At 39.2% G+C, this 19,130-nt stretch overlaps 3 protein-coding genes across 3 annotated transcripts in view; 2 read left to right on the top strand and 1 right to left on the bottom strand.

Annotated features, from left to right (window-relative positions):
• Positions 1-31: 31 nt before the first annotated feature.
• Positions 32-4,521, bottom strand: LOC118413617 (F-box/LRR-repeat protein fbxl-1-like). Its single transcript, XM_035817143.1, has 7 exons — positions 4,391-4,521; positions 3,776-3,926; positions 3,233-3,352; positions 2,479-2,563; positions 1,689-1,844; positions 746-870; positions 32-223 (listed from the first exon to the last, which is right to left on the bottom strand). The coding sequence occupies exons 2-7, from the start codon at positions 3,869-3,871 to the stop codon at positions 32-34; spliced, it is 774 nt and encodes a 257-aa protein (XP_035673036.1). The 5' UTR covers positions 3,872-3,926; positions 4,391-4,521.
• A 321-nt stretch (positions 4,522-4,842) lies between these two features.
• Positions 4,843-14,822, top strand: LOC118414921 (tRNA pseudouridine synthase A-like). Its single transcript, XM_035819259.1, has 16 exons — positions 4,843-5,004; positions 6,618-6,983; positions 7,433-7,536; positions 7,887-7,980; positions 8,334-8,469; positions 8,885-8,985; positions 9,280-9,307; positions 9,628-9,706; positions 9,918-9,963; positions 10,854-10,947; positions 11,241-11,311; positions 11,740-11,784; positions 11,994-12,068; positions 12,675-12,745; positions 13,293-13,404; positions 14,237-14,822. Exons 2-16 carry the CDS (start codon positions 6,681-6,683, stop codon positions 14,351-14,353), a joined length of 1,476 nt encoding a protein of 491 aa, XP_035675152.1. The 5' UTR covers positions 4,843-5,004; positions 6,618-6,680; the 3' UTR covers positions 14,354-14,822.
• A 356-nt stretch (positions 14,823-15,178) lies between these two features.
• LOC118414923 (dynein beta chain, ciliary-like) overlaps positions 15,179-19,130 on the top strand; it is a gene marked incomplete in the record, with an annotated part of 53,882 nt that continues 49,930 nt past the window's right edge. Inside the window, 1 exon segment of the mRNA XM_035819262.1 lies at positions 15,179-17,017. Within this exon segment, the coding sequence (XP_035675155.1) occupies positions 16,637-17,017 (381 nt within the window).

The following is a 19,130-nucleotide window of genomic DNA, read 5'->3' as shown; positions in this document are numbered from 1 at the left end:
ATACTTAATGGAGCATCAGAGATAGCACGCTTCACACCCTGATCATGCTGCTTTGTGAACATGCCACTAGTCCTATATGACATGTGTATCGTGACAGTGACATAGCATTACTTATTGGAAGTATACTGAATGTTCCCAACCTTTTTAGGTTTGAACAGTGGGTACTTATGGCAGTCAGGCTAGCATCTGACAGACAGTGATCTCCTGCAACATCCAGGTGTTCCTAAAACACAAAGAGACTAAGTATGCCAATTTATGTTGTTGTTATATACAATTATAGATGACACTTCCTGTGCAAGTGACCAAGGCAAGACGAGTAGACAAACTTACATGCATTTTAGTGGTACCAATATTTAAAAAAGGGATACAATTATATTAAATTCGTTACCATAGTCTTCTTGGAATATGGGTCACACAAGAATACATCTACAAACACTAGAAACCAGGTTCCAGGTCCTGCAAGTTTACAGATCAAACATACCCTCACATCTTAGACACAGTGATGGAAAAGTAGCTGATGAGCTCAGTTCATTACAAAGTTTATTGTAGTATTCTTATAGAGAGGCTGAATTACTTTTCAAGTTATAATCAAACATATAACTGGCATGATCCAAAGATATAAATCATTATGACTAATAATACAATCATTATGACTGTTTTTCTAGTACATTATTTATTGAGTCTCTCATCCATTTATTTATCTACTCAGTCATTTGTTCCCTCCATCCCATCAGGGAGACCTCACCAGGGTAGTGTTGAGAGACTCTGCTATCCGCTGCACCACAGTGTTGATGTTCTCCCCTAGCCGATGACAGTGTGCCAGGATCATGGTACTGATGGTTGGGTTGGACAACACCACTTCACACACAGCTGTGGGTGGAGAAAAGACACAATTTAAGAAAATAAAGATGTTAGAGTCATTCTACTTAAATTGACAAATGACTCCCACAAGTTTTTTTTTTTCAATTGATGATTCCTGGAGCTGAATGAATCAAACCACACTTGCTTACAGTATACTAAAGTGACCCAAAATTTCAATGATACTTCCTCTTTTAGGCTATTTATAGAATTGAATTCACTGTACATTTGAAAAACACAGATGTGTGAAAAGCAGGTGTGACGAAAGAACGTAACAACAACCAGTGTGTTCATATGACTCTGCTGTTTTTAATAGGGGTCATAATATTCTATCATCACGTTCTATCAATACTTCGTATAGCCAAACCTGTCAACAGCAGTTTTTCAAGGGACTGACCAAATTGACCACAATGAATGAAAGGCTGATAAATTGCCCACAAGCAATAAGTGACAAATGCTTTCAGTACCCACTGCAGCTGAGATACATTCACTCACATGAACATGTCAACATTGAACAGGTAAATAATATAATGATTGAACATTAAAAGAAAACTTGTGAGACAAAAATTTAATAGCATCAAATGATTTTCTCATCAAAATAAGTATTTACAGATGACTGAATGCAGATTTGGAGACCTCCATGTTTAGACCTACATTTGCTTACCATGCCACATCCAGTTTCCCGCAATACCATTCTATCCTGCTAGAAGTTGGATTCCAGTGTGCCGGATTCTATGGCGCCGGTTTCCGCACAACGGATTCCAGCGTGACGGATTTCCGCTGTCTATATATGTTCCATCACTAGTATCAATATTGAAAACTGTATTTACCAGGAGCATCTACATTAGTGCAGCCCCTGAGATCCAGGTGTTGTAGCACAGGTGACATGACAGCATGTGCCCAGTCTGTAACCAGGTGAGGCAGTTTCCTCAGCTCCAGGACCTCCAACTCATCCTGGTGCTGCAGCAAGGCCAACATTCCTGTATCTGCAGAAAAAGGTAGGAACTAAGAGCAAGATAAACCTACCAGATGTAGACTTACACTGTAGCCTTGTCCACAATCGAACTCTTCCAAAAAGAGTTTGACCAAGGAAAATGGCAGATGCACCCAGCTGCAACAACTCTAGATCTTCAACATTGCTATAGGCAGCTGGTATTGGTGAATTGCTGCTTAATGTATTACTCATCCTCTGTTATGTTTTATTTTCTCTTCTTAACTACTAAGTATACATGATTGTTAATTTTCAACTAAAAAGTAAAATGCAGGAGACTTATTTTAATCAGCTCTAGGGGGGGTATTTTGAATATTGTTGGATATTTACTAATCAATAAGAAAATGATACTATAAGATACGTGCTTCAGTTTCATACTTTGGAAAACTTGTGTTATCTAGTTGAGATGATCATCAAATTATATACAGTAATTTATAAATAATGAGGACCATATTGGCTTAATTAAAGAGAAACAGAAGAAATCAGCTGTAAAGATTAATATCATTTAGTGAAGGTGTGAGGTTGTGGAGTTCTAGCTATCATTACAGTTAAACCTCTTTCTACATGTATTTTACATGGATACAAATTTTGTCATGTAGATTATATACAACAATAGAAGGTTGATATACCTGTAACCTCTGAACAGCCATGTATGGTGACAGACCTTAGTCTGCAGCCACAGTCGCCTAACTGTGTTAGTACTGCATCTGTTACCTGTGTGAGAGAGTTAGGTAGGAAATGTTTTGCTTTCAACCAACCAGCAAGTTTTGTCCGACTAGTACTTTGGCAAATTTGGTCCTAGTATCAATTAATTCTGTTTGTGCTGAAAGTTATCATGATAATCATAATATAAATGCACATGAGCTGCTCCTCAGAATGGGTTAAGTAAATCAAACCAAGCAAGTTGTTAAAAAAGATGCCAAATAGCTGTCTTGCCTCATGATATTCAGGTACTATAAGAATGAATGGAAGTTTTCTTTCATCAGGGTCACTATACTATATAATAATGTGATGTCAATTTGAACAATATGTGACAAACAATAGCATACGGTAGAATAATACTGAGATTGATTAGTTGTGCATGTAACATTACAAACATAATTCTAAATCAAAGTATCTTTCAATTGACAGTAGATAACAGACCTAATCATAACAACTCTTGTTACAATATACAGCAGGTAAAAAACAGTATTTATGCTAAAGACACTGCAAACCCCCCACTTAACCCCCTTCCTGCATTTTCTTGGCACCAATGGTTATTGGCACAGACAGGAGGGAGAAGGTCAATGACCTTTATTATCCTGGAGCACAGCCTTTTTTGCTTTGGTCTGCTACCAAAGGAACAAACAAAGTAAACAAGGCTGGGCTCCAGGCTGCAGTCACCTGTTGGCACTTGTAGAAGTGGACTGTCCTGAGCCCAGAGGAAAACAGGTGATATGTGATATGTGGCAGGTACTCCGGTGTCAGTCGGTCATGATACACCAGCCATTCTAGTAGAAGTTCCTGTACAGATAACAGTGTAGGCATTGCTGCTGGCTAGAGTAACAATCTGTCAAAAATTAGTACATGTACTATATGCACAGGATCATCTGTAGCAATTCTAATACTAATAGTCAGTACAGCATGTCATTGTTTGAGTGTTTTGTGACAGTCTCAAATGACATGTGGGAGAACAATCACATTTACCTGCTCGGTGATAATTTTTGATGTTACCAACATTTACAGTATGTTTGGACTCATCCTACTAATCCTCTTCTAATCAACTACCGTACCTGTGTTATATCATTTTTACATTTAAAAATGAAAGAAAACTACAAGCAATTCCTTTTGGGGGGGGGGGGGGGGATGCTACTAAAATACAAATATGTGACCTGTAACAACATGCCGTAAGCACTATTAGCACCAAATTCCATAACAGAGAGATACCTTGTGCCTGGTTGCTAGGTAATGCCCCACCCTGTTGATGGAGTGTAAGTTGCAGGCCAGACAGCTCAGACATGACTCTGTCAGACTTCGCACCATCTTCACATTCCAGTCTGGCTAGACAGTTACTGTCTTGCCTAGGCTAATGACAACACTGAAAACAATGTCATACAGATTCCATGAAAATTTGATTTATGTAATATTTACTAGTATTATACATATTTTAACTTAGTAAAAAAACAGTCAAATCCTGTATATGCATACTACATATCAATTACATTTTTATGGTGAGTGTATAACGCGTTGTTAGAAGCACAATGTTGCATCATCTATGTTAGAATATTACTTCTTCATCTTTTTATATTTAGAGCAAAACTTCTAACTGGTAATGACCTTCCGATTAACTTGCTAAAATACGTAAATTCCGTGTTTACAGAGAAATGGACCCTAGAAATACATGTGATTCGCCTATAAGAATGCTCAGCGTTCAAATATTTAGTAATTAGCTATTAAACGTTATAGAATAGTCTTTCTCGCCCCGAAGCCAGTTCCATGCCAAACAACGAGTGAAAATCCCTCCCAAATCACCACGACTACACGAAAAGTAGGTTACCTCACCTGTATTGATTCTTGACTTCGAAAAATTAAGTTAAAATCGTAAGATTCGGCCCGAGAAATATGTTTTTTCTCTGCATGACAGAAACCGGAAGTAAAGTGTTGTTCACAGTTCATCTTAGAATAGTTTATTTGGGTTGGAGGGTAAGAAAATGGAAGTTTTTGTTTGAACAATCTGATAGCTTAATAGATATTATTTATCTATAAATACACATTTATTATTATAGACATCATATATTGAATCATAATTCCAAATTGTGGTTGATTAAGTTCTAGTTCTTGTAAACCTTACTTATCTTCAACCCCCTCAAGAAAATAGAAGAGTCTAAAGCAAGTCAAAGGTTGAGCGGAATATCGGGGGAAAGTCCATAAATAAAAAGAGTGTGGTCATGTAGGTTCTTGCATGCCACTCTGAGATGAGAAACAATAAATTTTATAAACTTTAACTATTTTTTAAACTACTAGTTGCGTTAAAAGTACGTTTTAAATTGATGAATCGCTGTAGTTTGGTGAGGTGAACGTTAATTCACAGCCCTGTCAGGATGAGGTCCGGACTGTCCCTCCGACCAGCGCATTTGTCCTCCCAGACGCCGACAGACGAAAACACACGAGGCGAGGTAACGTGCACATGTAGAGAAGCAATCGTTGTTAGAGTTTTTGTCCTACTAAATTACGTCCTTGCGAAAGTCCAGATAATAGGAGCAATAAAGATAGAGGCAGCATTTGTGCGAAATATTAGTAGTGCGCGCGCGCCAGACTGCCACACAAGTATTTTTTTCCGCAAGGGGGAGGGGAGCTCGGGAGAGAATAATTGTTGTAGAACACAAGACGTTGTAACGCTTCTCAAACATTCGTAAATAACGTAACACAGAATTTATTGTTATTGAAACATTCTGACGAGTAGACCTGTGGAGGCAACGTCATAAAACCCTCGGACTTCTGATCAATATAATATATAAAGTTGCCTTTTATTTTAATGTGATACATGTGTTAGTAGTAGTCAGGAAGAGGACGAAAGAACCATGACGAGGACGAAACATCCAAAACGGGGACGAAAAGACTAGAGCACGGGCACACTTACCTCATAGGCCCTGTCAGAAGTTGGTGGGGTCACATGGTCTTTTGGTTACGTGTGCAACGCGTGCTGAGTGCGTGCCTTCAGTCGGTGTTATGTTGCAAAATCGCACTTCGCGTACCTTCTGCATCCCGCCTACGGATTGACCTCACTCTCAGACCTCTCTCAGAGTCTCTGTCCTTTTCCACAAATGGTAACGACGTGCTGTTTGCGGCATTATATTCGAACGAATTTAACAACCTGTGAATATTATCTGATGTTCGCTACCACTTTGAGAATTTTTCTACATCATTTCAAAGTTAGGACGTACAAATATGGCAGACGTACCTTGAAACTGACTTTATTTCAGCGGCAAATTCAGCCAATTTCCCAAAAACATCCGCCTCACAAAGATGGCGTCTTCCTTTTACGCCCCTCTAACGAATCTAAGGTTCACAGGTGAAAAACAGTTGACGGTACATGTCTGGACATGTCTGAGAGGCAAAGTTTCAAGCCAAGGGAAGTTTGAATTGGCAACTCGACCCGGCATTTTCCCAACTGCCGCACATCAGGTGTTTTTATCGTAAATGCACCAGACCAACCTCTCACAGGTGTGTGCCCGTGTAGAGGACAAAAGATCTCGAGGGCAAAAAGACCTGATACCATCTCACCTTGACTTACATAACCTCTTTGGCTTAATAAACTGTGAAGTGTCAGCCTCTTGACAAAAGCTATCTACACTGTTCTCTCTGAGGCCATCTCCTTAACTTTGTGAAAGTTTGCTTCCTCTTTGTTATTTCCATGATCTGATCCAACCACCACTTCCTAAGTCTGTCAGCTGGCCTCTTCTTTTTTGGTATCCATTTGAAAATTCTTTTCACATATCTGTCATCTGACATCCTGTAGAGGTGAACAAACCACTTTTTTTCACCAATGCCAGGCATACAAGGCTCAACAAATGACTAAGTTCCTGACTTTGCTGTTTTGGTAACCCCATAGCTGAATCTATGCAAAATTACCAGTTATTAAAGATAAAGTCCAGTAATGGCCTCCTAGCAGCATTCTATGGTACTAGTGTTACATGCTAGGATCATGAGTTTTGGGTAGCAGATAGGTCTTGAGCTCATTTTTTATTTTGTTTTATTTGTGTATAATTTTTTACCATTTCTCATTTAGGTAAAGGTGAATACATCTCTACTCGTCGGCTGGATTGTGATAACATAGCAGAGGTGATAACGGATGATCGCCAATACCAGACCCATCCTTCAGACCTTCCGTGGACTACGCCTACTTCTCTGTACAGTCAGAACTTCAGCTGTAGGATCAAGGATGGAAGGAACCGTTAGTGGAGCAGAAGCTAAGTTAGACACTGGGACTGAAGCTGAAGAGAACCATTCAGAAGGACACGAGGACACAGCAGCTATGTCAAGTACTGACACCCCCTCTAATAGCAATGATGTCACCACCAGTGGGAAATTCAACAAGAGACATCATGACACAAAAGAGCCGAGATCCTACAGATGGAAAAAGGCAAAGCTCCAGGTACATTTTGTTATGCTCACCACGAATGAATGCTCTCCCTTATGCATGTCTCCTATCACCTCACCTCACCTAGTCCCATCCTCATCAAGAGGGTCGGGGACCTTAGTTGCCTCTAACACAAGTCTCCTATCATGATATAATGATTGAAGAGGATAGAGATGTTTCAAAATGTGTTTTTCCCTAAAATTAGAACTCTCTTTTGCCAGTACAGGAGGGTCATCCTTACTAGATAGTATGTAGCACCAAACAAAGCTTGCAGCTTGCATACTAGTAGTTAAGACAGATCATTCATTATAATGGAGGTAATGATGTGAATTACTCTTAGTCTTAGTGCCTGCTACAGATACAGTTCTGAGTAGATAAGTCTTGTTGTGTATTTCATCACACATCACAGTGTGAAGAAGCAACATGATTTTTGATGTGTGTTGTATTCTGTTTTCTATCACTAGAGTAAGCCAGGTGGGGATCCTGACTGGGAGAGGCCGACAGCCAAGAAGAGGAAGGTGGCGTGTCTGTTGGCCTACTCAGGGGTAGGGTACATGGGCATGCAGAGGTGGGTGGATTAATGTTCTGTCTGCTGCCTGATCCTTTAGTGGATACAACTTACAAGTTTGGCGAAATGCATCCACAATAGCTAATAATTGTCTCTAGGCTTTGGCCTCCTGATGGGCAGCTTGATGTTCAGGCAACAAAAGTACACTGACTGTAGAGTTGTTTTCTTGGGTTCAAAGGTACAACATTCTAGCTTTGCATTAATGGAGATGGCACTTGTGATCAACATTCAGCAAAGCATCATTATCATTGTATGCTGATATGTGAAATTTTCATGAAAATAACTTATAAATAGTTCTTTAATTTAAATCATGTCCAGTCTGAACATACCATGAATTTATTTTTCATAAGAAATCAAGGGTTTAAGACGATTGAAGAGGACTTGTTGGCAGCTTTCTACAAGGCTGGGGCAATCCCTAAGGACCACATGGACTGTATGCAAAAGGTGTGTGGAAATAAGCAAACATGTCTAAAAGATTGATAACTTGTATGTCATTCTATATAACACCTTAGATAATACTAGAAGTACTACAAAGGTCCAGTACATGTACCTTTAATGTGCATGTACCCATTTGTACACTCCCCTTTTAATATAGTGTTAAAAACAACTTTATACGTGCCTTTACAAGCAGACAACATTCATGACTGTCAATTGATCTGCACTCTCCTACACATCAACAGAAACAGCAAAACTTGGACATGCATAGACAGATATTAAAATATTAGATTTCATAAAGCAGTAAGTTTGATCTTCCACGTGAGTATCAATTGAATGTTTATTTGTGTGTTTTCCTTTAGATGCACTTCCAGCGCTGTGCCCGTACAGACAAGGGTGTGTCAGCAGCTGGCCAGATCGTGTCCCTGAAGATGTACATGATTGAAGACGCTGTCCAAAAGATCAACGACTGCCTGGCTGAAAGCATCAGACTTATTGGTATGTTTAAGCTACATGTACTTGTACTTGATGTATGTTTGTTAAGATATGAGATACACCAGGAACATAATATGTACCATTCAATCCTTGTCATATGTCAAATTTGGCAGGCAGATCTACTGGTGGCATGAGGAGTTATCCAAGCCCTCAGAACTCTCCATGGCCAGCTAAATTCCACCAGTACATCTGCCTGAAGATTAAGATTTAGGGCTATAAAGAAACTGGTAGAATACTGTTCAATATTGTAATCAAAGATTTCTTTAAAAGGTATATAAAAGTCATATCAAGAAATCTCTGAGATTGTAATGTAAAGAATGTTTACATGAACTACTTTAAGAACTTGATCAATATATTGGATTGAAATATATCCACTATGTTGAGAATTAACAATGTGATAAATCTTGTACCTACTCAGGGATCAAGAGAACAACCAATGGCTTTGACTCTAAGAATGCTTGTGATGCTCGCACGTACATGTATGTCCTGCCCACATACTCCTTTGCACCAACCAAGGAGGTAAGAGCTATGTCATAACTCACTTATATTCCTGTAGTATAATGAGAGACTCCGGGACAGAAATTTGCATGTTGGGATGGTGAAAAAGTTCACTCTGTCTGTCCAAAAAAAATGTTTTTTATGAGATGAAACTGATGAAAATGTAAGTTTGTAAAATGACAAATTTATAAATAAAAATCAGCAACACGGGCTCCCTAGCAATGAACTCAAGACAGCCCTACTTCAATGTCAAAACTGGTGTAACATTACAAAATAATAACAGCAATAACACTACAATTGTTTGTTTCTCCTTAGGAAACTGAACAAGACTTCAGAGCAACAGGTATTGATTTATTATTACAAGAATGATGTATCATATTTTATATGCCATATAAATAAGAATATAAAGAATAAATCACTGTATCACATTTGGTTGATTTGCCTTGTCCTTGAGAAATGTTGAAATGTATGATGATTTGTCAATACTTCAGAACATTGTATTCAACCCACTTAGAATGAAGTTGGGATCATTAAGCACTTAGTAATAATGTTACTTATATAGCTAGTCAGAAGTAGTAGGTCTTTAGCCATGATGATGGTCTTATATGTTACTGTATCATACTTCATAGCAGTCTTTAATGATCTGGTTATTGTTTTTCTCAGATGATGTCATGGAGAAAGTGAATGATGTCCTGTCTGCATACAAGGGGACCCATAATTTCCATAACTTCACCTCGGGGAAGTCAGTATTTTATGATTTCACGTTTGGAAGTCTCTTAATAATTCAAATTCTTTTTGTAAACTGAAGTTTCAAAAGTAGACTGTAGTCACCTTTCTATAATATTTTACAGTCATTTATTAACAGATGTTTCTTTTATAAGCTAGCAAATAGGGAAAAGATTGTCCAACAAGTGACCTCACATTTTTCTAAAGTTATATTTGTTAAATTCCAGAAAATTCAAGGACCCAAGTGCCAAGAGGTACATCATTGAATCCAAGGTATCTTCCTTTTTAAACAATATTTTTAGGTGCTTCTATGCTGTGGCAAGATGGTTGTGTGGTTAGGGTTGTTGACTAGGGCACGATCTAGACACAGTTTTTCCTGATATCTGCGAGCCGACAACGTCTTGCCGACAGCTTTTTTTCATCGTCTAGATGGAACTGCAATATCGCCATAAAGATATCGGGAAAATTTCTCCCGAAAGGTCGGGAGCATTCGCCCGATAGCTTAGTAGGGGTCCCCGATAGCTTGGCAGGGGTCCCCGACAGCTTCTGCACGTGTGTAGATGTGCCCCGACTTCGGGAGGGCTCATTAGCATATAATGCGGGCTCATTAGGCTATATAGCTGTTTACGACTGCAAGCGCCATTGGTGTCCCGTTGCCAACGTTCCAGATCCCTCGTGACATCTACAGATATCGGCAAAAACTGTGTATAGATTGGGCCTTAGAATCAAGAGGTTCTTGGCTCAAATCCCTAGCAGGCCCAATGTGTTGTGCCCTTGGGAAAGGCACTTCACAAAAACGAGTTCATAGCTTTAGTTAGGGATGTTCTTTTAGATAGGACATAAAGCAGATGCCCAATGTTTATCAATGCAGATCCTGCTTATCGTTAAGACTCAATAAGAATAGATGTCCATACTTATGTGACATTAACAGTCCTGTTTTATGCACTGTACCTACTGTTACAGTACTTAACGTAAACTGGTGTGTTATAATAATAATCTGAAGGCTAACTGCTGTATCGGTCTAAATAAAGGGGTTCCAATAGACAATAGGAAGGAAGTTCTATGCATTTAATTACAAATCTTCCTTATCTTTTTCCTCACTGAAAGCCTTGAAATGGTTTAAGGCATTTGTAAGAAGTAACCTCTGTGCATCTCTTCTCCAGTGTCTGGACACATTTGTACGGGATGACATTGAGTGGACTGTCATCTCCATCAAGGGTCAGAGCTTCATGATACATCAGATTAGGAAGATGATCGGTAAGAAATAAACCATTGCATCATTTTACTATTTATGATAGATTATATAAACTACTGAAGTCTCTCTAAATGCATAAAAGCCCATAAAATGGGAATATTTTATGTTTAAAAAGTGTATACCCCTGTAATTGTACTTGTGCCTGCTGTGTGGCTCAAGGGCTATCAATAAGGTATATAGGCTGTTGTAATTGTAATGGATATATACACCATATTGCTGTGGGAATAACTTTTAACTTTTATTAACTTTTAAAACTTGTGTGGGAAGTTTTGACATTGTATACTTCCCTACCCAGGGATGATGTTGGCAATAGTGCGAGGGTTGGCACCACGGTCCATGTTGGAGAGGGCCTGGCAGGAGGGGAAGGTAATGTTTTCATATCAACAGCTTCTTTGTTCATCATCATCACATCTACAGCTAAACATATCCTTGTGTATTCTGTCACATTTGTGTTGCTAGGTTGGTTTTTTGTAATTATCTACTCGCATGGACTGTTAACAAAGCTCTTTGCACACAGCCAACAACTTGCCAACTTGGTGAAACTATTGGTGGACTAAGTTTATTAGTTGTTGTCCTTCCAAAATGATGTCTTCTAAAGGGTGTTTTGTCTACTTGATGTATAGTATATAATGAACAGAGCAAGCTGTTCTTTATTGTTTGAAAGTGCACATGACATCATGAAACAAATTTTTAATTTGTACTTACCAAAATTCCTCAAACAATATGCTACTACAAAGGATTGAAGTGGTCTGGTTTGATTGCAGATCAAAACAATATTTTCTCCCTCTATGTAGTGTGACATTCCAAAGGCACCTGGACTTGGTCTGGTCCTGGATAAGGTAAGATCAACACTTGTCTTTGGCCTTTAATAGTAAAACATGTTAAATCTTTGTCGTTTGCTTTGCTCTATTGTAAGAAACGAAATCACATAAACCATCTATATTTTTAAAACTACTCACAAATGGAGGTAATTTACATTGGAAACATAAGAAGTATATGTAACTGTTGTATTTTAGCCTATGTTATCAACAGTCCTTTGTTCCTACAGGTTCATTTTGACCATTACAACAGAAAGTATGGAGGAGATGGACTCCATGAAGCTTTGGAGTGGGACGAGCACCAGGTAAGTTCACAACCATACAATGTACATGTACATTATACACACTGCTGGTAACTTGGTAACTTGTGTTCCTAAGAAAATTCTTTCTCTCTCTCTCTCCATTTCAAGAATATAGGAAACTGTGGTATGTAAAAATGTTAAGTTGTGATAGAAATTTAGAGAGAATTAGGGGACACAAACCTACATCACTGCTTATTCTCAGTCCCAAGAACTGTCTACCACTAAAAGATCATGACCATAGCATATCTAGATACTAATGTCAAAACAAGAAGTTTTACTGCAGTACCATACAAAGTAGCTAATTGGCCTATATATACATATCTGAATGATTTACCTGTATTGTATAGCCAACTTGACTTAATTTTGCTGGCCCCTACTAAACGCGTACCCACTTACCAAATATCACATGCATGCATCAACAGCTTTTTGTGCTATGTTGGCCACAGACGGACAGACAAAATTGTACCAAAAACATAACGTAGGGTTATGGTAAGGTTAAGATGTGTAATGTTAATAGATAAAGTACCCTGTCTAGTTCTAAGCAGTGGTTTGGTACTACATGTATCTTGCAATGAGGATAATTCTTATGGTGTCTTTCATGTCCCATAGGAGACAGTGGAGAAGTTCAAGGAACAATACATCTACCCCACCATCATCAAGGCTGAGAAGGAGGACAGGGTGTATCCTTTGAGATGTGTTAACCTTCTTCCAAGTGGCTAATCTTCAAACCAAAATGAACCATGTGGCACAAGACCACCTCAGCAGGGAGAAGGTTAAGAGTTAGCTGGTACATCTTCAGCATCTGATCTGTTTATCATTTAGTCATTTTTGTAATCATGTGGTAGACTTGATGGGTAGGGTAATTGTGGTCTTAATTTCTGATAGATGTAATAAAGTTATAACATATAAGGTGTGTTAAATGTGAATAAGTATTGTCAGGTACAGTGAGTCTACAGGTGTACTGTATGTAAGAAGAAATATTGTAAGGTACAGTGAGTCTATAGGTGTGCTGTATGTAAGAAGAAGTATTGTTAGGTACAGTGAGTCTATAGGTGTGCAGTTTATAAGAAGAAGTATTGTCAGGTACAGTGAGTCTATAGGTGTGCAGTATGTAAGAAGTATTGTCAGGTACAGTGAAAACGTAAGAACACGTATTGTTAGGTACAGTGAGTCTACAGGTGTGCAGTATGTAAGAAGTATTGTCAGGTACACCTTGACTCCCGTCAGTATGCAGCACTGGTTATCGACCCTCCCACTACACAGGTATGAAGGCCTGAGTGAAGAGGAAACGTTAACAGACAACCTTACAGTTACACAACTCCAGGATGGGGAAGCACAGGTACTGTTATTTGTGTTATTAAAGAAGCAGTTCATTATAGTCTGGATGGCATTACCTTTTGTCTAGAGGGAAGTAGCTGTGGTTCTGTTGATTTGTGTCTGTTCCTGTATGGACATACTGCAAAATACAACATCTGTGCCTTTTGAATTTAAGATATCTTTATGGCTAGCTGTGATACCAATGTGTTTTGTTTGCTTATCTGTAAATAATTGTCAAAGTGAATAATGTCATGTGATCCCACCAATTTTTTGCCCAGTGTTACCTATAATAGTATTTTCAAAATCTCTCATATTCCTGCACATGGAAAGATTTTAAAGTCAGAAGTTTTACAAAAAATTGTGATCAAGTGGTTAAAAAGAAGATTCATCTATGTTTTTTTATCATCCTCTCATTGAAATCAATGAACAGTATGTTAGTGTCATCACCAGGCCTTTCTTCAAGATACAAGATAACTTATTGGATATCGCAGTGTTGCCACTGGATTGAAAACAATTTACAATGTTTAAAACCTCTATAATTTGACAGGCACGCATCAGGAAAGGAAAAAGTTATTGACTATATTATGTAACAACAGAACAACATTACCTAAAACAAGTAGAGAAATACTAGTATTCAATGTACTATGTCCTGAATCCATACCTGTCCAATATGTATATGATGCTATGTAGTGTTCTAACAATGTGAAATACACTATGCCGCCATAAACTGTTATGTTAGATTACTATACTGTTGTATACAATTGTAGATAGTTTGTAGTTGTTGATAATACATGTTACTTGCCATACATTGTACCATCGTTGTGCAATAAACTTGACTTCTGTGTATATTACAGCAAACAGCTGAAGTAGACACTGCCGAGGACAGCAGTGCAGAGACCGGTGATGAACCTGCTAAAGATGAACCGTCATCTTCCAATGAAGACACCATGCAGCGAGCCGTGGACACGTGACAACTAAACAAACATGATGTCTGGCATGTACTAGAGCTGTTCTGTTATCATGTTTCACAGTAGCAGTTTTATACCTACATTCTGCTACCATTTCAGGAGACCAACTGTGTCAATGTCAAGCGTTTACTTTAATATTATTGTTTTTGATAAGTAAGACACTTCTGACTGTTCTGTTGAGCCATTATGGCTTCTGCTGTTGTCAGCCTAATGTAATCAGATTGTGGTCTCTATGCTAACAGAAGGTATCAAATGAGTTTCTTGAATAAAAATACAATTTTCCTTGGAATTATTAGACTAATATGATATCTGTTAACAGTTGTAATGTGCTGTTTATCTATATCTATAACCTCTACACACAACAAAAGCTCAGTTTACTGGAACTTTTTAGGAGTGATGAACCAGGATTGGAATGATTTAATCAAGTCTAGCAGCACTAGTCATGTAACTGGTCTTGAATGTTAACATGAGTTGTACACCAGCCTATAGCAGACCACGGCCTCTCGACTTTCTCTAGCCCATGGTTAGTTAGTTACTTATGAGCAAGGTCATCTGTCATTGGGAGTTGGTTGGTAAGATTGCGTACTAGTCTTTAAGTCTTCTATGCCAACCAACTATAAATTTTGAAAAATAAAGTCAGGTTTGCCATCCTCTACTTTGATGTGATCAGAACTACTCCAAACCCAGCACCAACATTGGTAGGAGAGTGAGCAAAATCAAAGGATGGTCCTAAATGTGTGCTAAAATAGCAGTGACCATGTCCTTATTTAGGGGAAGATAACACACTGAAGGTCTGATGACATTTTTTAGGGGTTCAAGGGAAAGTTTGAAATAGAATGATGATCAGGATCCATCTCAAATTACTGGTGAAGTACTAACCTGTCTACAAAAATGAGAAGCAACAGTTGGTCACTATCTTTTGTGAATATCACCATGAATATCATTTTCTTTATATTTTTCAAACTGACATACTAGTACTATTACTAGACTAACAGACATATCAATGACAATATAATTTATATAGAGATATGGTCACTATGTGTTTGTTTACTATTAATAATTTGCTTTTATATAATAGGTACAACACAAGGCAAAGTCATTGTTGGTCTGGAGAGTAACTAATACATTGTTACTAAACGGTAAGAGTAAATCCAATGTGTTTATTCCTACATTTTTACGTCTATTTACCTGAGAGTGCCTTTACCCATTTGCCCTGAACACTTCTGACCTCCCCCATTAAACACTCTGCCAACAAGCGAATCCAATTATGGCTGCATTAACCCGTGCCCTTTCCCTGCCCCGGGCCTTTTGTCAGCACGGTGTATTCACACATGCCGCCGTACATTCACAGACCATCAGCGCCATGGCGTCATCCGTCGCCACGGGCAACGCAATCAAAGCGTCCGTGACTACTGATTTGGAACCGACCATGTGAGTCTCAGGGGGGAGTAGGAAAAAAGCGGAAAGTATGTCATGTGCAGTAACAATAACTTGCCACAATTCAACTCCTACAAATGTAGATATTAATAATTCAAAGACATGTCCCCGAAAGATTAGTCCACAAACGAACGAAATACTAAGAATTGGGACCGTGGCTTTCATAGATAACAAAAGTGTCTGTAAAAAAAACGTGCTCCAAAGATATTGTACTTTAACCAAGTTTGTATTCTTAACTACATTTCCGAAAATAAATTTACATCAAGTTATTTCACGTTTTTGCTTAAACTTCTACATTCGAAACCTTTACTTCATTCTGTCTCATTATTCAATTACTTAAAATAACGCAAGCACAGTTCATAAATGAACGATGATAACATATGATTGACGGAACATGATAACAGCCAAAAAAAATTACCATGGAAACGAGATATACTATTTTTCATCAGATCATGTATAATGTTTGAAGGATGTCAGTTTTGACTTTCCTCGGTCCGTAGTCAGTGCCACTTTCCTGGCCCACCACCCCTGTCCTGTGTTTACCCTCCCGTGACCAGGTCCTGCCGCCCGATAGGCTGTCCGCCCGGATGGGTTGCCTCAGTGTTGCCCCGGAGTTATTTACTTCGCCGCCATTGCTGCCACACACAGCAGTGTGGACCCGGTAAGATTATCCGTGTTGAACTCTCCCGGCACAAAGGGAAGTACATCTTTAACCTGTGTACGTACAAGGTTTCTTCTCCTCCCCCGTCTCACTGTTACATCCAGGTGAGAAGGGTTAGTACGCCCGGGACTCAGGAACCGAGTTTAATACACCAAGCAGAGCACAAGTCACGCTAGCTATCAAACAACATGGACGACGACGAAGAGGTTGAGGGTTTGGGTTCCTCCAACCCCACCACGGACCCCAGGTACGAGTTTCTCTCTGATTATGTCCTGAGAGCGATGAAACTCAAACCCGACAAGTGGAACAAATGTATCGGACTGGACGACAACAGACAGAAGATCTCCGATTTCTTCGAGAAGCCGGAAAACCCACAGCTGATCTTCATGTCCAACACGGCTGGAAACATCGAGGTTCGCCTGGACTTTCCCAACCACCTGAGGAGCAAGGCTGTGTACTTTGTGAAGAGAAACAACGAGATGATCGGGAGAGACAACTACAAGCAGGCCCTGGTGTACGGCGATCTGTCCTACGCCCCGCTGGAACAGCTGTCTGCTCTAGTAGACGAGGTAAGTTGTCGCTCTCATGTCACCTGCATTTTATTACCCACTTTCCTCATCACTTAGACACGTTTTCACCATAGATTCCCTCAGAAACCTATAAACTATCATACCTTGCATAAAGAAAACAGAAATGAATAAGTCTGTTTACTTGTTTAATTAACTTTCCTGGAGTTAACAATGATTTTGAACATTAAATTGATAAGTGACAGTCTACCTTGGACCGTCGGTGCCGATATATTTGATGTTTGATTGCGACTGCAAACGGTGCTTGGATGCTATAGCTAACAACAACAAGGGAAGTATTAATAAACAACAGGACTGCGCCACTCAGAATGGCGGAATGGGCTGGTAAACGCAACAGGTGAAAAGTTATTCTGTCTGCCGTGACGGTTGCCACCCTTCCGGGTCAGGTACTGAGAGTGCTTCAAACTCTGTAAGGGAGAGCAGTCATCTTTGGTAGGATACACTTCAACGACGAATTCCGGTTGCACGCGATTCAGTCTACCTGTTACAAAACCCGTACGTGGTTGTGCATCAAGTAAAGAAACATACGCATACATACACATACCCAAAGCCATAGACTACCCAGCCATTCACGCAGCTATTGAAGGACAAAAACCAGCGAAGACAAATGCAAGGCTTGGCCGCTTTTACCGAGTCCGTGAATGAAAGCCACCCAATGTGTACTTTGTCTTCTATTGGGAGGCCATTGGTGAATTCTGGCCGGGTAGACAATGCGGCCCAGTGACTAATCTTTCTCTGGAGTGCCCTTTCACTCCAAAGCCCCGAACGAGAGCCATTTTCCCCGCACGGACCCCTGACATGTATGCAAAGCCCTGTGTTTACTTTCCGCTTCATGTATAGTCTGAACACAGCCACAAAGTTTCTAAGGACACGTCGATACACACGGAGTGTTGACAGTTTGAACAGCCTGCGAACATTTATTGGCATCGAAGTCTTTCGGGTCTACTTTTATGCTTTAATCCTATATTAATTAACCGGACAAATCGACACTGTAGTTTTCCGTTCCACCTTTGAACGCGTAAACCAAAACTAGAAAGGCCGACATTTGCTTGAGAGCAAATACAGCATATTTCAGCCATCTCCCTCATGCAACAATAGGCCTTGAGGTCGTTGACCCCTTTGGCCATTGGAAAATGACCCCAAAAATTCCCAAATATATCATTTTAAAGTGTTCCATGCCAAAAATTATACATGGGTCATTCGAATGAAAATCTAGAGCACCCCTTTACCAAATTTCGGGTCATTTGGTTGTAAAACGAGGGAACAGGAGCCAAAAATGTCCAATTATTGTCAAAAAATGGCCATAAAATCACAAAATTAAGCGTTATGTTGTACTGTATGGGAACACTGTTCTTGAATTCGTGTGCACATAATTGAAAGGCACTTTTATACCGAATTTCAAGTCATTCGGTTGTTAAACGAGGGTACAGGAGGCAAAAATGTCCTTTTTTTGTCAAAAAAATGGCTAAAAATCGCAAAATTAGGCATTTTGTTGTACCGTATGCCAAAACTGTTATTAAATCTGCGTGGGCATATGATCAGGGCACCTCTGTACCAAATTTCACGTCATTCGGCTGTAATACCAGGGTACAGGAGCCCAAAATATACATAAAAATTGACAAAAACCTCAATAAAATCATTTTAAAGGCAGATATGAAAAAAATGAAAAAATCACCTAAGGGTATTGGCTTACTCTATCTTTGTGCCAAATTTCAAGTCAATCGATTTAGGAACGGCGGAGTTGATTCGATTTGAAGATTTGACAGGAGAAAGAAAGAAAGAAAGAAAGAAACATTACGAATACTAGAAAGGCCGACATTTGCTTGAGAGCAAATACAGCATATTTCAGCCATCTCCCTCATGCAACAATAGGCCTTGAGGTCGTTGACCCCTTTGGCCATTCAAAAATGACCAAAAAACCCACAAATATATCATTTTAAAATATACATGGGTCATTTGAATAAATATCTAGAGCACCCCTTTACCAATTTACGGGTCATTAGGTTGTAAATCGAGGGAACAGGAGCTAAAAATGTCAAAATTTTGTCCAAAAATGGCCATAAAATCGCAAAATTAAGCATTTGTTGTACCGTAT

The sequence above is a fragment of the Branchiostoma floridae genome, chromosome 4 (genome assembly GCF_000003815.2).
Source record: "Branchiostoma floridae strain S238N-H82 chromosome 4, Bfl_VNyyK, whole genome shotgun sequence".
Classification (NCBI taxonomy): Eukaryota; Metazoa; Chordata; class Leptocardii; order Amphioxiformes; family Branchiostomatidae; genus Branchiostoma; species Branchiostoma floridae.
Note: the sequence above shows the minus strand (reverse complement) of the source record. Positions and strands in the feature narration are given on the sequence as shown.

Coding starts and splice junctions, on each gene's coding strand:
- LOC118413617 (XM_035817143.1), bottom strand. CDS start 3,871: ATGGTGCGAAGTCTGACAGAGTCATGTCTGAGCTGTCTGGCCTGCAAC. Junction 2,564..3,232: donor ACTTCTACAAGTGCCAACAG/GTGACTGCAGCC, acceptor TCTCTCACACAG/GTAACAGATGCAGTACTAAC. Junction 871..1,688: donor CACTAATGTAGATGCTCCTG/GTAAATACAGTT, acceptor CTCCACCCACAG/CTGTGTGTGAAGTGGTGTTG.
- LOC118414921 (XM_035819259.1), top strand. CDS start 6,681: ATGATCGCCAATACCAGACCCATCCTTCAGACCTTCCGTGGACTACGC. Junction 7,981..8,333: donor ACATGGACTGTATGCAAAAG/GTGTGTGGAAAT, acceptor GTTTTCCTTTAG/ATGCACTTCCAGCGCTGTGC. Junction 9,308..9,627: donor ACAAGACTTCAGAGCAACAG/GTATTGATTTAT, acceptor TGTTTTTCTCAG/ATGATGTCATGGAGAAAGTG.